General features: G+C 39.9%; 1 protein-coding gene across 5 annotated transcripts in view; it reads right to left on the minus strand.

The window, feature by feature from the left end:
- Positions 1 to 22,459, minus strand: part of LOC135514189 (astrotactin-1-like) — a 278,864-nt gene that overhangs the window by 150,422 nt on the left and 105,983 nt on the right. For all 5 annotated transcript variants that reach the window (XM_064937505.1, XM_064937488.1, XM_064937496.1 and 2 more), the window contains exons 10-11: positions 17,974 to 18,111; positions 4,440 to 4,590 (exon numbers count right to left, since the gene is read on the minus strand). In XM_064937505.1, coding sequence (XP_064793577.1) covers positions 4,440 to 4,590; positions 17,974 to 18,111 — 289 coding nt within the window. The remainder of the gene's footprint in view (positions 1 to 4,439; positions 4,591 to 17,973; positions 18,112 to 22,459) is intronic.

Here is a 22,459-nt window from a genome sequence, read left to right on the forward strand (position 1 = left end):
TAACTTTTACTATCTTCCATGGTCCTAGCAAGTGTGAAAAGGTCATATTTCAGAGGTAGCTTTAGGGATTACAGTGGTGCATTAACATGCTGTGGCATCTGTCCACAGCTGTGGCGGTACATTAGATTTTTCCAAAGAGGATGGAGTACCTTAAATCCACCCAGTGATCCTTAGAGGAAAACATCAGTAGTGGCAGGCTGCTGACCACCCGCTCCTCTTTAGGAGTATGCTCATAGAATACCTCAGCCAAGTATCGACTCAGCTCAGAACCGCTTAGTGCCCAAAATGTGATCCAAGACAGAACAAATTCAGCTGAATGTGGACTGCGTCGATATACATCTGCTACGTCAAAGTGACAAAGTGCATCAACGAGCAACACATGTGAAGCACGTTGAGCATGTTAAGGTGCGTGTCACAATTGAGCATTCTGTTAAATGTGAGGTATATCTATATGTTTCTCTGGGGGGGAAGTACATATGACTCCCAAACTGCACACCTCATTTTTAAAATGAACATTTGACAACATTGATGAAGTTCAGTAGAAGTGCAGGCCAGTAGTCCTGAAGCCACGTGAGAAACTGTCTTCACCCATGGAATATCCCCATGGAGTGTCCATATAACAATTACAGAGTTAAATTGAGACATTGGGGAACTTTTCCACCCGGGATATACTTAGTGCAGGGAGTCTGTAAGAGTGTGATAGCAGTCCTAATGTCTGAATCATGTAAATACTAAGGTCTCCTCTGTCGGTACACATCTCACACCACAGGCTGACAAGCTTTGTTTGGACAGGGCCCAATTTGTTCTGGTGGCTGGACAGACAGTCTCACGTTTCCCCTGTTCTAGCAGGAGGAGACAAGAGCTAATTAATCACATAATCATTTGGTGATTATTAGACTTTACTTCCAAACGACTGCACCCTCGCTCCCCAGGAGTGCCATACATCAGCCAGACAGAGGGGGTCAGGAGGCATCGGCTCATGCTAGGAGAGATATTAAACACGGCGAGTCTGGCAGCATGGACTCAGACAAGGTGTTAATTTATAAGTGGAATCGGGGTCTGAGTCCCAGACAGTTACCAGTATGATTAGACGGACAAAAGTATAATTTATATAACTCATCACAAGGTAATTACAAAACACCAAGATATCTATGCAACAGATGGCAGCATCCTGGATATCTTGCTGTAACAAGAGCGGACGCTTAGTAAGAACAAGTAGGACATTAAAAAAAGGCAAAGATTCATTCCTTATTGCGGATTTCAGTGCATGTTGCCCATGATTTAAAGCTTGTAAATGTGTTTATGAATGGTATGTCCATATTAAACCTTAAATTACCATAAACCATAAATCCAGAGCTTCTGGTTGGTCTGGGTGAGACAGACAAGAATCTATATCACAATAATTGAAACAGTTCTGCCAAAACAGCATGAGGTAAACTAGTAAATGTTTAGAAATAAATACCAACATGATGGATATCTATTATTATTGGTTGCTAAAAGGACAAGGGCTTTTGTTTCAGTACTTAGAAAACAAATAAAAATGAAAATAAGATGCTTATTTGATGATTGAATGTATTTTGCAGTTGCGTAAACTGGGGCAAAGGTCTACAGTCGCTATTTCATAAAGCTCATGCTTGTTGAGAACTGCTGTCTAATTCAGAGCTCAATAGAGCTCCTGACATCATTCAATTCTATATAATAATTATTTCCATCGCATAAGACATTGATCTGATATTTGACCTCTGATATATTGCAATACTCTCCGCTGTGTTTAAAAGTCAAACCTATTCAATATTTTGTCAGAAATCTATATATTTAGTCGTGACTTTTAGATACTGGAAACCACCGATAGGTCAAAAGTCTTGTACATCTCTACCGTATAGAGTGCAATGTCAGTGTACACAGGCTGTTAGTTGTGAACTCTGTGACAGCTACATTCACCAAGGTCTGACCACCAGCACCATTAGAGCCGAAGGGAAATGCTCTCAAACAGGCAATAAATTGTTTGCGTAATCTAACTGCTTGGCAAGGAAATACAATTTTGTTGTGCAGCAGGCTTGTGGCATTAACAAGACCAAAAGATACAAATGAGGTGATTTTATATGCATGTCTTTCTGAATTAACAGCAAGCCAAGTCAGGCCTAACAACCAGGAATCTTAATTGCAATGGTGCAGGAAATGGATGTATTTTCAGATTATGCTAGGGACCCCAGGCTATGAAGGAACACTTACATTGATATCCAAGTATGGGCTCTGTGCTCAAATTGCAATTGTAACTGTGACAGATACAATTATGAATGTTTGTTGTTGATTAAAATAATTGTGTCTGCTCATATATAATTAACATTCAAGCGTGAAATATAGTTTCCTGCAAAAACATCTTGGTCAAAACTGGTTTAGACATTTCGTACAGCCCACTGCTTGAGAATGGGATTGGTCTTGGTAGCTATGTCAAACAAATGGTTTGAGACAAGTCTGACCATTCTTATAACCAATGGATTTTGACAGCTACGTTTTGAAAAGTAATGCAAGTATGATATTATCAATACAGTGCAGACATTTGGAACTGAAATGCATAGAAAATGTGCCTTAGCTCTGGTATATCATGCCCTTTATACTCATACCCATATACGGGTTGAAAATGGCAGATTTGGGCACTGATAAGCGCCTAAATTGGAACGTAGTAGCTATACAGCAACATACTACGTCAGAGATCTGTCTCTGAGCTTCACAGCACTGTATGGATTTTGACTGACAGCTATTCTGAAATTGAGCACCTCGCGCGACAAGAAATTGCCCTGATACCTCCCCATAATTGGGCAACTTTTGCAAACGAGTGAGGGAAATGCCATCTCATATTTTGAAAGATGAGACATTGAGGATTATAATAAATAACAATTTGATGTCATACAAGTAAGCCAATTGTGCACTTCACGATGTGCACTCATTTCATAAAACCCATGTCATATACAGTGTCAACGTTTATGATCATTATGTTTGATGTACAGTTACAAGATGACATGGCATCAAACCCTGGGTTGTTCTGAACAGAATGAGCCTGTTTGTCTATTGAAAAGAGAATTCACCATGGCACACGCACCTGAACGACTCCTTTCTATGCGCACCAAAATTATGATCTGTTTCCCTGAATTGCATTGTGAATGCCTAACACTGCAATATCGTATTATAACTCTGCTAGTCATGTTGGCAATAGATGCCCAAATGATGTCCACCTGACCTAGATTGCAATTTATAATGGACTGTTTTTAGATTGTGTAAAAAAACAGCAGTAATTGTGTGATTGCAGGGTTGTGTTCCAAACAAAATAACAAGTGTGCTTGCTCCCGTTCCTCCACGGCACAGCTCGGAGAGCTCAAAAACCTACCGTATCGTTGAAGACTCTTCTTTGAGTCATAAAAGTTCATTGAAACTACTGAGGAACTCGGCGAGGCATGTGGTCACTTGGATACACCAATTAGTCCTCTCACTCAAACAGTTGCAATTTCTTAGTCTTATGTTGCAACTACCCCATATTTACCAGGAATATTCTAAACATGGAACTGAATGTACCCAGAATATTTTCAGATTTTGCTATCAAAAAAAAATGCTGTGAAATGTACAGTAAATGTAAAATGCACATAAGCTGAACATTGTAATGTTTGGATTCAGTCTTGTGTCAGGTGAACCTTTGGTCTGATAATTTCCCCATAATCTGCAAACTATTCCCGTTCAGCGACTCCTGTGGTGGGCCAGGAGCAGTGCACGCTGACACGGTTGCCAGCTGTACGGTGTTTTCTCCGACACATTGGTGCGGCTGGCTTCCGGTTTAAGTGGGCATTGTGTCAAGAAGCAGTGCGGCTTGGTTGGGTTGTGTTTCGGAGGACGCACGGCTCTCGACCTTCGCCTCTCCCGGGTCCGTACGGGAGTTGCAGTGATGAGACAAGACTGTAACTACCAATTGATTACCACGAAATTGGGGAGAAAAAGGGTAAAATAAAAATATATATATATTGGCAGAATATTGGGAAAATGTAAATCAAGAAATGATTAGCATTTGAGTAATATTTTATACTTTCGAAAAGTTTCTCTTTCAATCAAATGTTAGAGGGAGTCATCTGAGAAAGTAATCTGAACAGAAATGCTGGATCACAAACAGTACCTACCCAAGTACACCTTAAACTAATGTTTTGAGTGTATTGCAGTACTTGAACAGAAATTAACTCGCTTGAAAGACCGTTCGTTGACAGCCTGAGCTTTTCGGATCAGGTGACAAATAATGTGCTGCAAAGAAGAGTGATACACAATTGGAGCACACCTTTTTAATAGGAAGTAGGAATGTATTAAAACGTGCATGGTTCATTTCATGGCCGCTAAGCAGAAATAAAGAAAGACGGTTCTGAGAGGAGGGCCATCCCCAGGCAGTACAGTGACTCACTCACCACACATCCACTGGAATCAAGCTTGCGGTCAGAGATGCAGCGGAAGTTTCGGCTACAACCACCGTTGTCCTTTGAGCAGTCACGCACCGGGCCAAACGAGTCCAGTAAAACCTCCAAACTGTCAAACGATGAGGAGATCATCAGCTCTTCTCTGGCAAAATAAAACACAAACATAAACATTATAATCATCCCCCTCAGCACAGCACTAAATCATTACGTTCCCTAGCAATCAAATGGCTTATTGTCTGTTGATTGAAAATGGGTTCATTGTAGTCCTTCACAGAGATGAGAGAAAAGATCTTGCACTCTTTCAATTTTGCAGAAACTTGTTACATCACCAGATTAAGAGTGTGTGCCTAGCAATGAATGAACAGAGCCTGCGGGATTGTTTCTTTGACCTTGGCTTGCCCTCCGTATCCAAATGCATCTTTTAATTTGTTCATTTTATGATGAAATTCATTCAGTCAGAGGCAGGGCCGCCACAACCTGAGATTCAAAGCAACCCTGCTTTACAAAAGGCCTGAGACATGTTTCATAAAAAGAATGTTATTTACGGGATGTCCGTTATTGCTATAATCTTTCTCCAAGCCATCTGTTTTGTTTCTTATGTGAAATATTTCAAAGACATGCAAGGTCAAATATTAGAGATCATCACATTGACATATGAATAAAAAGGTGTTGATGAAGAACAAAGCTTGGACATTACATTCTTCTTTTCAAGATGCTAAATTACTATGCTACTGACGTGGAATATCTATGATAAACGGAGTACTTTTATAATAACCCTGCCATGAACCTTGCCTAAGGGAAAGAAAGAATGGCCTCTCTTGTTTTGCAAATAGTATTTCTTTGCTCCCTCACCCACTCCCAGAATGCTTGCTCGGAGATTGCCTGAAACAAACATATTTGATATTTCATTAACTTTCAGAGTCACTGATTTTATCAAACTAGCCAATTTTATTTTATAATTGACTGTGGGTATTGTCTTCATACATTTATGGAGAACAAACTCAACAGGTCACAAAGATAATGATGTATTTGAAAGAATTATGGAGGGTTTAATTGTTATATTGAACTTAGGCTACCTTTATGATGAATTCATTATTTTGTATTAAGTACACAAAATAACTGTATGTGATCTCTCCCACAGTTCCACAATTCCCAGGCTGCTTGTTTGATTGAATCCAGACTTTACATTTGTGATATTCAATAGACATCATTTTAACTTGAACACTTTCTTCATAGAAAGATGAGACCATTTACCCTAACTTTCAATTATAGATATGATTAACAAGAACATTTAAAGGCACAGTGCAGTCAAAAATCTAATTTTCCTTTGTTTTGATTCATATCGTACAACAGATGATGAAACTTAAAGTGTCAAAGTGTGAAAACATTTGATCAAAGTTATTTCCTGACAGTTACAATCTACACACAACCTTCTAATCAGCAGGTTTGCATGGGTGGGAGTTTCAGCTTTCCATGGTGACATCAACATCCAAACTGCTCTGCTAATAACAGATCATTTTCAGTTTCCCCCTCCCCTCTCAGACCACTAACAGACAGTCCGAATAAAATTCTTACTTGAAAAATATTTTGTGTTAAAAATGATTTTTGCCCATTTTAATGGAAATCAGTAAGCTACTTAACTGTTACCCAGAAAGTATTTGATATTGATATAAACAAGGTTGCATTGGGCCTTTAAGCAAAAGGAAAGTCATATCTGCTAATAATTCAAAAAAGGCACAATGAAGAGGCATTCATTCAGGCCATTAGCCGTTGGAAAAATACAGGCTGCCTAATTGCTTCTCTTTACCCTGTAATTTGCCTTCCATTATACTTTATGGGTGAGTCACAGTTTAAATGGAATGACACACTGTATGATGTGAGGATTTTGATTCCAAGTCTGCAGATCACTCTACATATCCATGAATAGCTAGCTCTACATGGTTTAACTTTTATTTTGATGCGCTGACCAACTGTGTCTTCACTGACATTTTCTACCTCTCCCTGTCTGAGTCTGTAATACCAACATGTTTCAAGCAGACCACCATAGTCCCTGTGCCCAAGAATACTAAGGTAACATGCCTAAATGACTACCGACCCATAGCACTCACATCTGTAGCCATGAAATGCTTTAAAAGACTGGTAATGGCTCAAATAAACACCATTATCCCAGAAACCCTAGACCCACTCCAATTTGCATACCGCACCAACAGATCCACAGATTATGCCATCTCTATTGCACTCCACACTGCCCTTTCACACCTGGACAAAAGGAACACATATGTGAGAATGTTATTAATTGATTCCACACCATAGTGCCCTTAAAGCTCATCACTAAGCTAAGGACCCTGGGACTAAACACCTCCCTCTCAAACTGGATCCTGAACTTTCTGACAGACCTCTCTCAGGTGGTAAGGGTAGGTAACAACACATCCACCAGGCTGATCCTCAACACAGGGGCCCCTCAGGGGTGTGTGCTCAGTCCCCTCCTGTACTCCCTGTTCAGTCATGACTGTACGGCCCGGCATGACTCCAACGCCATCATTAAGTTTGCTGATGACACCACAGTGGTAGGCCTGATCACTGACAACGATGAGACAGTCTATAGGGAGGAGATCAGAGACCTGACCATGTGGTGCAGGGACAACAACGTCTACCTCAACGTGATCAAGACAAAGGAGATGATTGTGGACTACAGAAAAAGGAGGACTGAGTACACCCCCATTCTCATCGACGGGGCTGTAGTGGGGCAGGTTGAGAGCTTCAAGTTCCTTAGCGTCCACATCAACAACAAACTAACATGGTCCAAGCACTCCAAGACAAAAGATTTGGCATGGGTCCTCAGATCCTCAAAAGGTTCCACAGCAGCACCATCGAGAGCATCCTGACGGGTTACATCACTTCCTGGTATGGCAACTGCTCGGCCTCCGACCACATGGCACTACAGAAGGTACTGTAGTGCGTATGGCCCAGTACATCACTGGGGTCAAGCTTCCTGCCATCCAGGACCTCGATACAAGGCGATGTCAAAGGAAGGCCCTAAAAATTGTCAACGACTCCAGTCACCTTAGTCGTAGACTGTTCTCTCTGCTACTGCACGACAAGCGGTACCGGAGCGCCAAGTCTAGGTCCAAGAGGCTTCTAAACAGCTTCTACCCCCAAGCCAAAAGACTCCTGAACAGCTAATCAAATGGCTACCCAGACTATTTGCATTAACCCCCCCCTATTTTATGCTGCTGCTACTCTCTGTCATCATCTATGCATAGTCACTTTAATAACTCTACCTACAATTACCTCAATTACCTCGACACCAGTGCCCCCACACATTAACTCTACTGTACCGGTACCCCCTGTATATAGCCCCGCTATTGTTGTTTACTGCTGCTCTTTAATTATTTGTTTTTCTTAGCTCTTACTTTTTGGGGGGTATTTTCTTAAAACTGCATTGTTGGTTAAGGGCTTGTAGGAAAGCATTTCACTGTAAGGAGAAATTATAGATAAAACGTTGGACGTAAACATTACACAACAAGTAGGAAAATCACAAATTCAACAATGAGCGGTTTGGAAGGAATCAGTGGCTAACTGCAAGCGTCGCAAAGCAATCACTATTTTGCTTCCCCTGCCTGCTATTTGGTGGAGAGTGTGTGTGGTCCAGGTCTGGGTTTAAGGATTTAAAACATCTGTCTGAAAGGGTCTCTTGTACAAGCATAAAAGTATAAACATTCACCCGCAACACCATGGGCCAGAAAATGTAGAATTGGCCATGCTGTCAATCCAGTATGACTTCTGCTGCGTTCAAAACAACTGGAAACTCGGAATTGGAAAATCGCAGACTTCAGTGCTTTCAAGACAACTGGAAACTGAAAAAAAACAAGCTTCGACAGAAAAAATAAGTTTTGAACGGTAATCCAACTGGGAATTACAAGTCGGGAACTCGGGTCTCTTTCTAGAGCTCCGACTGAAGTTCTCTGACATCAGGAATTGACCTCGTTTTTTTTATTCGAGTTCCCAGTTGTCTTGGAAGCATCATAAATCCAGAGAATGTCAGATTTTGATGACAAAGGTTGCCCACAAGAAGGACCGCCGCGCAACCCGCGCCATATGGAGTTGTTCCCCTCTTTGCTGCTTGATAACAGCCTCCACTCTTCTGGGAAGGATTTCACTAGAATTTAGAACATTGTGGCGGGGACTTGCTTCCATTCAGCTACAAGGGCATTACTGAGGTCGGCCACTATTCATCCCAAAGGTGTTCGATGGGGGCATTGTCATTCTGAAACAGGAAAGGGCCTTCCCCAAACTGTTGCCACACATTTGGAAGCACAGAAGGTTATTGCATGCTGTTGTGTTAAGATTTCCCTTCACTGGAGCTAAGGGGTCTAGCCCGAACCATGAAAAACACCCCCACACCATTATTCCTCCTCCACCAAACTTTACATTTGGCACTATGCATTCGGGCAGGTAATGTTCTCCTGGCATCTGCTGAACAGATTAATCCGTCGGATTGCCAGATGGTGAAGCGTGATTCATCATTCCAAAGAACGATTTTCCATTCCTCCAGATTCCAAGGGTGGCAAGCTTTACACCACTCCAGCCGACGCTTGGAATTGCACATGGTGATCTTAAGCTTGTGTGCAGCTGCATGCCCATGGAAACCTATTTCATGAAGAGCCCGATGAAGAGGTCTTTAGCAACCGATGACAGACGATATGTACGCGCTACGTGCTTCAGCACTCGGTAGTCCCGCTCTGTGAGCTTGTGTGGCCTATCACTTTGCGGCTGAGCCGTTGTTGCTCCAAAATGCTTCCACATCACAATAACAGCACTTACAGTTGACCGGGGAAGGTCTAGCAGGGCAGAAATCTGATGAACTGACTTGTTGGAAAGGTGGCATCCTATCACTGTGCCACGTTGAAAGTCACTGAGTTCTTCAGTAAGGCCATTCTACTGCCAATGTTGGTCTATCCACATACGTTTGTAAATATAGTATATGTCTTGTATGCTACTGCATAAATTATGTAATATGCCAGGGTGATATGCATACTGTGGCTAAGAAAGTAATACTAAGTTTATGTTGTGTAGTAATCTGTTAATATCCCATGTGTCTCAACCTTAGAATGTGGTTCCTCTCCCCCTCAGAACAAAGCTTACTGTTCTGACTTGGTGGTGCACACGTAGCCTGTTTTAGAGAAATGTCATCATCAAATATTGAGCTTTCATTGTCTGCTTTTATGCCCCCGTTATTTATCCTAGGGTTCTGACTTGGTGTACAGGAAGAATATTGTAAGAACGTCCCACTACATAAGTCTTAGCTCACTCATTAATGTCTTTATTGAATTAACGGCTAGCCTCTTATCCACTAATTGTTCCCTAATGCCATAGTTTGTACATCTCAATTGTTATATTGCTTATGTGATGCATTTCATTGTTTTGTTTACTTACTTGTATTACAATTAGCTCATGTGCTTTTCTTCATGAGGAGGGGATACTATATAATGTTGTTGGGTCCATAACCATGTTTGCCAGTGAAAGTCTCTTCCCATAAAGTTCAGTAATAGACCTATGTAATTCCAGTTGATATTGCAAGGGTTGTTTTGTCTGCGAAATGCGTTGTCTGTGCATTGGAATTTTGTCTATAAAAGTGGGATGCTTGTGATTCCATTTTCCATCCTTTTTAGACCACATAGGCCTAAAATACTTCAATTGGTAGGCTAACTGCGTCTCTCTCTCTCTCTGTGTGGTAACTTAAAGAAGAGTAACGATAAGGCATCGACATCTTGCTGAATTTATCTGAATTTCTGTCTGTCCATTTTCAAAGCTGAACGAATAGGCCTACCTCGCCGCAGATCGTTTGCTTGCACTTACTTATACAGTACTTAGAGCTAAGTGTTAATGATATAAGAACAAACATTATGAATTTACTGTTTGCGCATAGTTCAAAAGTTAAAATTCATGACAGCATTCGTTATTATTGAAGGAAAATTCTTATCGACTTACACAAATCCACAAGGAGTCAGTAGAAACCATATTTGTTTATTAAGCAAGTCAGCCATATCAGATATTATTTTTTAAAAGGAGGTAAATGAGGCTGAATGAACTCTTTCGCTGCCAGACGAGGCCCCGCTGATAGCCAGGTGTAGCGGTGGTAAGGATTCACTCCATGGTACTGAAAGGAAGCTCCGCAGTCAGGACAGCTTTATGTAGGCCCTAACAGTTTGTGGGCACCGTTGGTCACCATTTTAGTGCAATCAATGTATTGTTTAGTGTTTTGTTGTGTAGCGACTTTGCTGGCATGCATCTAAAAAAAATTGGTTTGCCCCACCATGATTTACATGTTAAAATCGCTACAGATAACAATACACAACAAAATACAATATACACGTTAAACTACACAACGTGCCACAGAATGCTGCAGTAGCCATCAATGTGTGCCACAGAATGACGCAACTTTTAAAGGAGGAACCATGGTACACATTAAAATACATGAAAAGTGAAATACAATCATAAAACATATACACATTCTTCAGTAAAATGTCCTCTTATTTCTGTTGCTAATTAGCAGGTATTACCAAACCGGGGAACGCATACCGCAATGCCATCAGGGGTACACCCCAAAAAAAATGTGATTCACATTTTTTAAATAGTTTATTCTTCACATTTTCAAACAGTACATTTATATTTTCCAACGGGGCTATACATAGATTTTCTCGCCTGAGTAGCCTCATTTCACCTTCAAAAATAAAATGTAACCCAATAGTGTTCAGTGAAATAACAACACAATGTCAAATACAGGTAGCCTGTTCAGATATTTAACATTCAGAACAGGCAAACCACATAATATTGTGGAGGACTTAATTCTTCATTCTGCTGTGGATATGGCTGGGACAATGCTGGGGGAAAAGGCCCAAAAAACTATAGACAATGCCTTCATCAAACAACACTGTTTCACAACACATCAGTGACATGGCAGGAGATGTTATGAAACAATTACTGCTTCGCATACAAGCCAGTGATTTATATTCGTTACAGCTGGATGAGTCAACAGACGTGGTGGGCCTGGCAAAGCTCCTGGTATATGTCCATTGTGTTTATGGGGTGTCAATTAAGTAAGAAATCCTCTTCTGCAAACCACTGGAAACCAGGACAATATGATAAGATATTTTTAAAGTACTTTACAGCTTTGTGACATCAAATGGACTTTGGTGGTCAAGATATGTTGTTATCTGTATTGATGGCGCAAAAGCCATGACAGGGAGACATACTGGAGTGGTAAATGAAAATGGTTAACTTTGTTAAAGCAAGACCCCTGAACTCTTGTGTATTTTCTGCATTATTCAATGATATGGGCAGCAACCATGTAACACTTTTACAACATACAGAAGTTATTGTTATCAAGGGGTATGTTATCAAGTATTGACATGTTTTTTTTTTAATTGAGAGAAGAGCTTACTTACCATAATTTTCACTTGTCTTACCGCTTGCATGATGACTAGTTTCTCACACGACTGGCCCATCTGGGAGATTTTTTTCCTCGCCTGAATGATCGGAATCTAGGATTACAGGGACTCTTCACAACTATATTCGATGTGTAGAACAAAATTGAGGCTATGATTTAGAATTTGGAGCTCTTTTCTGTCTGCATTAAGGACAGCACACAGGTCTTTCCATCATTGTATGATTTTTTTGTGTGCAAATGAACTTCAAGCTTATGGATAATGTCAAATGTGATATAGCGAAGCACCCGAGTGAGCTGGGTGCGCAATTACGCAGGTACTTTCCCGAAACAGACGACACAAACAACTGGATTTGTTATCCCTTTCATGCCCTTCCTCCAGTCCACTTACCGATATCTGAACAAGAGAGCCTCATCGAAATTGCAACAAGCGGTTCTGTGAAAATTGAATTTAACCAGATGCCACTGCCAGATTTCTGGATAGGGTTGAGCTGAGAGTTTCTTAACTTGGCAAATCCTGCTGTTAAGACACTGATGTCCTTTGCAACCACGTGCCTATGTGAGAGTGGATCCTCGGCCCTCACTAGCATGAAAACAAAATACAGGCACAGACTATGTGTGGGAAATGATTTAAGACTGAGACTCTCTCCAATACAGCCCAACATTGCAGAGCTATGTGCATACATTCAGGCACACCCTTCCCTTCCCTTCTCAACCTGTGGTGAGTTATTCACAAATTTAGATGAACAAGATGGCTAAATAAGATGGCTAAATAAAGAGCAAAATTATTGATTATTATTATATTATTATTTGTGCCCTGGTCCTATAAGAGCTCTTTGTCACTTCCCGCGAGCCAGGTTGTGACAAAAACTCACACTCATTCTTATGTTTAATAAATGTATCGTATAGTGTGTGTGTGGCAGTCTTACAATGATGGCAAAAAAACAACATTTGAGAGTGCGCTGACCTTGGTGCTAGAGGGGGTACACAGCTGGAGGTTGACTGTTTGAAGGGGTATGGGACTATAAAAAGTTTGGGAACCACTGCTATATAGGATAGCAAGATAACAAGGAGTAGAAGTGAGTAACTAAATCAAACTATCTAAATGGTTAATTAAATGAGGAGAGAAAGTCCAATACCGACCCTTTGAAACACAACATTAATGAAAAACTGTGTTTAAGAAAAGTAAAGATACAAGCTCTATAACGATGAAAGATCTTGCTACATCTTTTTTTACGAAGTCAGGAAAATAGGGCTCAGACACTTTTAGATCTTGGCTTTATTTCCCAGTGCCTTCGTAGTGTTAAGATAATCATTAGAACCATCTTAAAATGTATCTTTAGTAGCTGAGGTGTTTCCAGAGCCTTTATTAGTAAAGTGTCTCTTAAAAACCTTTGCACATCTATGAGTGATCCCGACCACCCGTAGAGCAGTTTTACATCACAATAGATCATTCTAAAACAACGTATAAGTGTTTGGTGTGAATGATGATACAATAATATCTGTTTCATTTGGGTAATGTGACATTTAAAATATCAATTTGTAAAATGTCACTTTTTCCACATTTTGTTGCGTTACAGTCTTATTCTAAAATGGATTAAATGTTTTTCCTTATCAATCTACACACAATACCCCATAATGACAAAGCGAAACAGGTTTTTAGAAATGTTTGCAAATTAAAAAAAAAATAAAGACCAAAAATACCGTATTTACATAAGTATTCAGACCCTTTGCTATAGACTCGAAATTGAGCTCAGGTGCATCCTGTTTCCATGAATCATCCTTGAGATGTTTCTACAACTTTATTGTAGAATTGTAGTGTTCACCTGTGGTAAATTGAATGGACATGATTTGGAAAGGCACACACACACCTGTCTATATAAGGTCCCACAGTTGACAGTGCATGTCAGAGCAAAAACAAAGCCAAGAGGTCAAAGGAATTGTCCATTGAGGCCTTGGTCAGGGAGGTGACCAAGAATCCGATGGTCACTCTGACAGAGCTCGAGAGTTCCTCTGTGGAGATGGGAGAACCTTCCAGAAGGACAATCATCTCTGCAGCACTCCACCAATCAGGTCTTTATGGTAGAATAGCCAGATGAAAGCCACTCCTCAATGAAAGGCACATGACAGCCTGCTTGGGGGGTTGCCAAAAGGCACCCAAAGGACAAAAGGCACCCAGAGAAACAAGATTCTCTGGTCTGATGAAACCAAGGCACCGCTCATCACCTGGCCAATACCATCCCTACGATGAAGCATGGTGGTGGCAGCATCATGAAGTGGGGATGTTTTTCAGCGGCAGGGACTGGGACACTAGTCAGGACAGAGGGAAAGATGAATGGAGCAAAGTACAGAGAGATCCTTGATGAAAACCTGCTCCAGAGCACTCAGGACCTCAGACGAAGGTTCACCTTTCAACAGGGCAACGACCCTAAGCACACAGCCAAGACAACGGAGTGGCTTCGGGATAAGTCTTTGAATTTCTTTGAGTGGCCCAGCTAGAGCTCGGACTTGATCCTGATCAAACATCTCTGGAGAGACTTGAAAATACCTGTGCAGTGATGCTCCCCATCCAACCTGACATAGTTTGAAAGGATCTGCAGAGAAAAATGGGAATAACTCCCCAAATACAGGTGTGCCAAGCTTGTTGCGTCCTACCAATTGGAAAACTCAAGGCTGTAAGGCTGTAAGGCTTCAACAAAGAACTTAGTAAAGGGTCTGAATACTTATGTAATTGTGATATTTCAGTTTTCTTTATATACATTTGCAAAAATGATGAGGTATTATGTAGATTGATGAGGAATTGTTTTTTAAATACATTTCATAATAAGGCTATTACTGTACGTAACAAAATGTGGAAAAAGTGAAGGGGCACTGTTAATGTTGTAATGTGCATATTCGCATCAACCTGAGGCCGTTGCCGAATCTCACAATAATGGGGCTATCGTTAAAAATGCAGGCTCCCACGAGAGGAGATACTCAGATTGCTCGACCTTGTGTCTCCCTCAATCAGCCGATCAACCCGCTGCAACTTTTCACTGAGTGCTGAGGTGCAGCTTCTAACAGCCTGTGGGGAGTTCCCTCCAGGTCCTTGGGGATTACCGCTGCCTCCGAAAATGACTTTTTAATGAAAAACCAAAATGTGTGCAGGTGAGGGCTTGTTGCTGTATGTATTTGTAGAATAAAATACAATTATCTGAGACGGGCCATGCCAGTGTGAGGTCTCCTAGACAGAGAGCTCCTGTACATTCTTTGTAATAACACATAATAATACAAAATGTATAGCATTTTTCTATATTGAACTATTGATTTAGCTTAATATTGTCTGAATAGTTTGAATGCAGCACAGTTTCAAGACTGAAGTTGGATGTTGGTTTTTGGCTAGCTAGCTAGCTAGCTAATATTAACTGGCAAGCATGCAATGTTTTGAGTTGATTATGCTTATTGTCCGGAGGTTGAGGATGAAGAGAAGCACGTGTAGAGAGATGAAAGTTATAAGGATAGTCCTGAAGTACTATTGAAGTGTGGTGTGCTTTCTGGCACCTTGTGACTGCCGTAGCATAAACCAAGTGGGTGCTGCATTTTGGTAGTAGTGAATAGTAGCTCTAACAGAACACCGTGATGACAATGTGCTGCCTGTCTGCTCCCGGCTCTCCCCTTGACCTCCTCCTTCCTCCGCTGACCTCAATCAAGCCATGAACTTTCTCAATCTTTAGTCTCTTGACCGTCGATCTACACATTAGGATTAATTATGTTGCTGTTTTAAATTGCTTGTTTTTTTGTTGTTGCTTTACAGTGCTTTGAGATTTCTTTATGTAATGAATAACTCTAGAAAAGTTGAATCAATTATTATTATTATATTGTGGTGCAGTGTGCTAACGCACTGTGGAGGAAGGACAAACAGGGTTCAAATCTTCAAATCAATGATCATTACAAGACAAAAATGGTTTGTTTGTGGATTATTACAATTTGTTTTCATTCATTAAAAAAATGTTTGCAACTTGTATAGGCCTAAGCTACGTTTCAAATTAAATGTGGGTTATTAGTCATCTTTGCTTATGACAACTGGCATTGATTTCAGCACCAGGAAACTGGACAACTCCCCCAACGGGATCATGTTAAAAACCGAACACACCCTCAACAACGCTTTTAGCTGTCGCTCTTATAGGTTCACTCTACGTGCTCGTTTGGGAAACACTTAAAAAATTGGCACATAAATAACAATTAATCTGGTACGATCATCATAATGCTTAAGTTCCAACGCATCTGGGAACAAGGCCCAGAGGCTTTTCTTCTTTGTGTTCCTGCCAGTGAGCAAGACGTGGCGATAAATGATTATCAAACAAGGCCTCAGAGGGATCACACAGCTCCAAAGCTGAGTAAATCAGAAGCATCTAGAGGTGGTAGGTAGCTGCGGTGTGTGCTACCACCCTGGGGGCACCCAACTCGAGCATTCATCACATCATCAATCACAAGACATGGAGTTATTTACTCAGTTTTCAAAAAAAGATGCCAAATGATAAATATAATAAAAACAATACAGGAAACAAGTAGGGTATAAAGTGATATAATATGGGAGAATCGTACACATTATGCCAGTAAAAAGGTAGATGTACACACAGAAGGTGCACTAGGGGAAAGAGAACTGTGGTAGTCTACTGCAAGACTTAATGGATACACAGTATCACAATTATATTCATTGTTTGTTTGACATGAGCAGTAATGTGTTTTTGTTGTAGGCAGTTACTTATATTTGGCCTGTTGCACAAATGTGGAGCTGCTATAGGCTACATCATTAACTATTCTGATCTCAGCTGGAGAAAAAGAAAAAAGAGACTCCTAACTATTTCAGTGCTTCACAGAGAATAATTCAAATGTCTAAAGATTAATCAACTTCTGCAAAAGACAAATTAATCAAAGGATAATCTGCCCTTTTGCTAATGGTATTAAAGCTAAAAATTCATCCTCCAACTAATCTAAAGCCCAGTTCCATGATCACTCAATAAAAGGTCTGCTTGGATGTACTGATGTGATTTTATCAATCGTTACTGATTTTGAAATTTTGTTGTTTGTGAATAATATGTCATTGATGAAATCAGGAGCTTGCAAATCTTGACTGTTCCCCCTGATATCAGAGCTTTCCTACACCAAATCATTCCCAGTTGATCGCCTGAGAATGAACCTTCAACAGATGCATATTTAAACTGAAAAATATATGAAATAATTCAACAGCATCAGGTTTAAAACAGTTACAAGCTGACTAAAATGAGAAGGTGGACGTTTCATCTGATTAATCCCTAAAACGCTAATATACAGTATGCCATACCTGTGCCAGACTGAATTGCTAAAAACTAGAGGCCCAAACATCATGCAGCTGTATAATCTCGTTTTTTATATCTGATGGTGTGAGCCTATGTTACAAGAATATGTGACATTTTCAAGTGAAGAATCCTAATAAAATACGTATCATTAAAAAACGATAGAAGCAAATGTTTACCAAGAGCAACTAAGGCAGGCCAAGGACTCAGTTAAGACCATCTACTAGAAGGATTTCAAAACTCTGATACAAGGATAACTTTGAACTCAGCAAATGGTGGATGTGTGAAGCGAAATCTTTTCAACTGATTCATCAAGAGCAGCCAGGTGAAATTGCAATAAAAATGCCTTGCATACTCAGTGACTATATTTTGTGTTTCCCACATTTTAACAAAAGTACTTTTCTCCGAATGCCATTTGTCTAATGAAACTACCCACACTTAATGAATGCAATCAGGTTGGCTAAATAGCTTGAAAGCTGCATTTGTTGAAGTTTGTAAAAAATATTATTTGGGGTATGTTTTTTCTGCACTTCAAAAAATATCTATGTGCAAGGAGTACATTTCCTTTGGAGGTGTCATGAACCATTTATCAAAATGGGAATCAAAATGCTTTCAATACAGAGGATACTCAATGATGATTAGAATGGAATGAAAATACTGGTATGTAGCCTCAAGATATTATTTTCTTCATAGCTAATATCATCACTCCTTATAAAAAGTACAGTATCTCATGGAACACATATGGAATAGTTGAATCTCTCACCTCACATCCACAGCATCTTCCATGACAGTCATATCAGTCTTGCACTTGGCTGATGGGTTGATTGCCAGCTCAGCAGGTGGAATGACAAAGCTTTTACTCAATGGTAACCACATCCCTTCCCCCAATGTGTATGTGAACCTAAAGAGAAAGAATACAAGGATTTTGACATTGGAAACAAAGTGGGAAAAGTGCCGCAAAGTATATTTTGAAAGAACATTTCCCACTTTGTCCATTTCATTTAGTATTTAAAAAAAACCTGGGGCTCATACCACTTTGCTAATGCCTGTTTGTCTGAAATATGCAAATGTACAGGTCTTCTGGTGCCTTGTTGAGCGGTACTGTAGCTCAGAAGATCAGTGTGGGGAACATCTGTGCTTGCTTTACTACAGGGAAATACAATAAATCTAAAGATTGCCTGCTGCCCATAGTAGCCTTGGAGACTTTGGATGCTTTCAGAATTTATATCTCTCTGGATAATCACAAGTGTATCCTCAGTTATCTTCAAAAACATTATACACTCATTTAAACTAAAGGTTGATTGGGCTGAGGAGTAGCATGTGATGTTTTTTCTGGCACATCATCTATTACAACAGTCTGGACCAAGTACTGTATTCTAGGGGGATTATTGATCTACCCTTGAACTTACTTCGGCATTGTTTACTATCCAGCATCAACTGGATAGTAAACAGGCTTCAACATGAATCTCAAAGTCAAACTGTTTATGAGTCACACCTGCATAAAGATGTACATAAAGAAGGTGTTCTTCTATTTGACACCAAATGCAGTTGTATCATTTCTTATATATTATGCATGCATCATCGTAGCACAAAAAAAATGGACTTGTTGATTAAAATGGTTAATGGACATTTTTTGCAGACTTAACATATTTTGCATTTCACATTGTGCAATTGGAATCTAAAACAAAATGCTAACTTAGCATAGGAAAAGGCCACCAGATCACTGCATGCATTACTAGTCACTTTAGGAAGGGAATGATTAAACCCACTGTAAGAGAGAGCTTTAATTATGTCCCTCCAATTACCTCCTCTGCTTCCAACTGTAGTATTATATGAATCAACCTCTCTCAGTCCTACCATTTAATATCATGCACTGGATTCTTCCAAGTGATTATGGGCAGACAGGCAAGTCTATTACAACAGTAGTATTATCCTATTATTTCCCTGGAAGTCATTGCTAGCCCCATAAGACTCTCTCCTTATCCAGAGGAAATATGCATTTTCTTTGTGGTACAGTATGGGATGATGCCCATATGAAACTGCAGGCTATCAACGAGAAATCCCTTAAACAACAGAAGCTTGTGGAACAGTAGCAAGGAACACTCTTCACTGGAGTTCGTGAGCACAGGAATGAATCACAAGAGAAAACAACCTTTGGGGGTGAACCCCCTCCACCCATTCAGTGCAGTTGTATACAGTGATAGAAAGACTTGACCTGTGATACAAACCCAACCAGTTTCTTTTCTTCCTGTACTTGATCTAGATTCTGGCCAAGCCCTGCCCTGGCACTGTGACAACTCTAAAAAGTTACTTATCTAGATGCTAGACTCTTCACACGATTATAGATCCCCCATGTTGTTTGAGATTGTTGACTGACTAGTGTGTATAGGATCTTATTTTGAATTAACATGCTGCTCTTGATTCACATGATCCCCCAAGCTCAGTAAACAACAAATATTTTTCATTTTAATTTTGTATTATATTCATGAGTGCAATACTGTTTTGTTGAATTGTAATACATGAATGGGTGACTTGGCAAACGGCAGCCCCTAAAAACGTTAATTATGTGTGCACCATTTGAACATAAGAGTGTGAGTGGGGTTCAAAGAGGAGCCTGAGACATTTGAATTCCAATGGATGTTGGTGTAAAACGCTTGAGCACAAAGTTACTTTAAACCCGATGCTGAACAGAATATTGAGACAGGCCCCTGAGCATTAACATTCCAAAGGGGAATCAAATGTATCAAAGAGCCTCATAGAGATGTTTGTATGATGGCTGCTCTCAATGACTAACAAAGACAGCGCTTACAACCATGAGAATAACTAAACCATCCCTGTGAAAATATTATCCGTGTCCCAAATGGCACCCTATTCCCGAAATAGTGCACTCCTTTTGACCAGAGCCCTATGGGCCATGGTCAAAAGCAGTGCACTATATAAGGAATAGGGTGCCATTTGGGATGTAAAACTGTTCGTTGTTGAGAGCAGTGTCAAGCAGCATAATCAGTATTGTTGTTGTGTCCTTGGCTTTTGAGGAGGCATCTAGATATTGTATATATACAAAACAGGAGGCATATCATTGATAAGGGTTTTCCCTCCCACGTCCCCAGTCTTTCTCTGTACTCAATTGTAAAATAAATTAGAAAACAACTGTGATGGTTTATATCATAGAATGCAAATGTTGACTTTCTATCGACCAAGAACATTGTGTGATATTGTACGAAACAGGCCTCAGCATTGCTGTTACAACAAATTCAAACTTTTTTCTGTGGTTTCGTGAGGTTGCATGTTTTTTTTTTTAAATAGCACATTCTCATTAATTCCACTGGGCATACGACAACAGAACAAGATAAATATAACATTTCAAATGTATAACACATTTCATGCAAGGATCAAATGTACGTACAAAAGTAATCAGACAAATTAGAACTAGAGAACTAAACTGAAACTCTCATTTCAGAGCTGTGTGTGCATGTAGTTAAACTATTAAAATCAGTTTTATGCCTTACACGTAAAACAAAATCAATAGTATTACCTGATCAGGGAATGGTTTTTAAAGAATTAACAAATCCCATGATTTAAGATTATTCTCTTTGTAAACATACCCCATGTAGAGCTCAAATGGTACAAAATGAAATACTGCTTTTTTGTGAACATTACTTATTTATCATGTACAGAGTGATACAATTCCTTCATGCCGTTAAAAGACCAAGATAACTCAGCTTCGACTAAGACAAGATTGGAACTTTGGTGTTTTCTAATGAAACATATAATATTTAAAAAAGTAGAAAGTATGTCCTGAAATGTTGTTAGACAGAATAGGAACCCAAACTTTTTTTTCTTATAGTGTAAAATCTACTCGGTAAGCTTTCACTTCTTTCTATACCATCTTGAAAAATGATAATCTCCCGTGTTGTGCAAAAGTAGTAGTATCAGCCATAATCAAATGAAAAAACTTTTCATATTGTAAAAAAAAGTGACTGCTTTCCAACGGGTCAACTCAATTTCATGCTGTTTTAAAAAGGGTTACTTATTTTTTATTAGACGTATTTAGATCCCCATTAGCCGACGCCATTGGCAAAAGCTAGTCTTTCTGGAGTCCGACACATAATGAAAAATACATTACAGACTAAATGCACTTAATTCATTTAAAAACATTAACATGTAGTGTGTGTGTGTGTGTGTGTGTGTGTGTGTGTGTGTGTGTGTGTGTGTGTGTGTGTGTGTGTGTGTGTGTGTGTGTGTGCTTGCGTGCTTGCGTGCGTGCGTGCGTGCATATCTATCAGTTACACATACTGTACATGTCAGAACATACACACAACAAATAGGTCACATGGGGGAGAGGCATTGTGCCGTGAGGTGTGGCTATATTTGTTTTTTGAAACCAGGTTTGCTGTTCACTTGCACTATATAAGATGGAAAGGAATTCCATGCACTCATGCTCTGTATAATACTGTACGTTTCCTTGAATTTGTTCTGGACCTGGGTACTGTGAAAAGACCCCTGGTGGCATGTCTGGTGGGGTAAGTGTGTGTGTCAGTGCTGTGTGTAAGCTGACTATGCAAACAATTAGGAATTTCCAAAACATTCATGTTTCTTAAAACAACATGAAGTGATGCAGTCAGTGACACAGTCAGTCAGTCTCAACCCAAGAGAGACTGGCATGTATAGTATTAATATAAGCCCACTGATTACAATGATGAGCAAGACGTGAAGCTCGGTTCTGGGCCAGCTGCAGCTTAACTAGGTCTTTCTTTGCAGAACTTGACCATATGACTGGACAAAAATCAAGATAAGATAAAACTAGAGCCTGCAGGACTTGCTTTGTGGAGTGAGGTGTCAGAAAAGCATCTCTTTATTACTGACAAACCTGTCCCCATCTTTACAACCATTAAATCAATATGTTTTGGACAAGACCATTTACAATCTAAGGTGACACCAAGTCATTTAGTCTCCTCAACTTGTTCAACAGCCACACTATTCACTGCCAGATTCAGATGAGGTCTAGAATTTAGGGAATAATTTGTACCAAATATAATGCTCTTAGTTTTAGAGATGTGCACGACCAGTTTATTACTGGCCACCCATTCCAAAACAGACTGCAACTCTTTGTTAAGGGTTTCAGTGACTTCATTAGCTGTGGTTGCTGATGAGTACTGTATATGGTTGAATCATCAGCACACATGCTTGTGTAATGCCAGTGGCAGGTCATTGGTTAAAATGTGTTTGGATGAATAGATGTGTACCGT

The sequence above is a fragment of the Oncorhynchus masou genome, chromosome 3 (genome assembly GCF_036934945.1).
Source record: "Oncorhynchus masou masou isolate Uvic2021 chromosome 3, UVic_Omas_1.1, whole genome shotgun sequence".
NCBI lineage: Eukaryota > Metazoa > Chordata > Actinopteri > Salmoniformes > Salmonidae > Oncorhynchus > Oncorhynchus masou.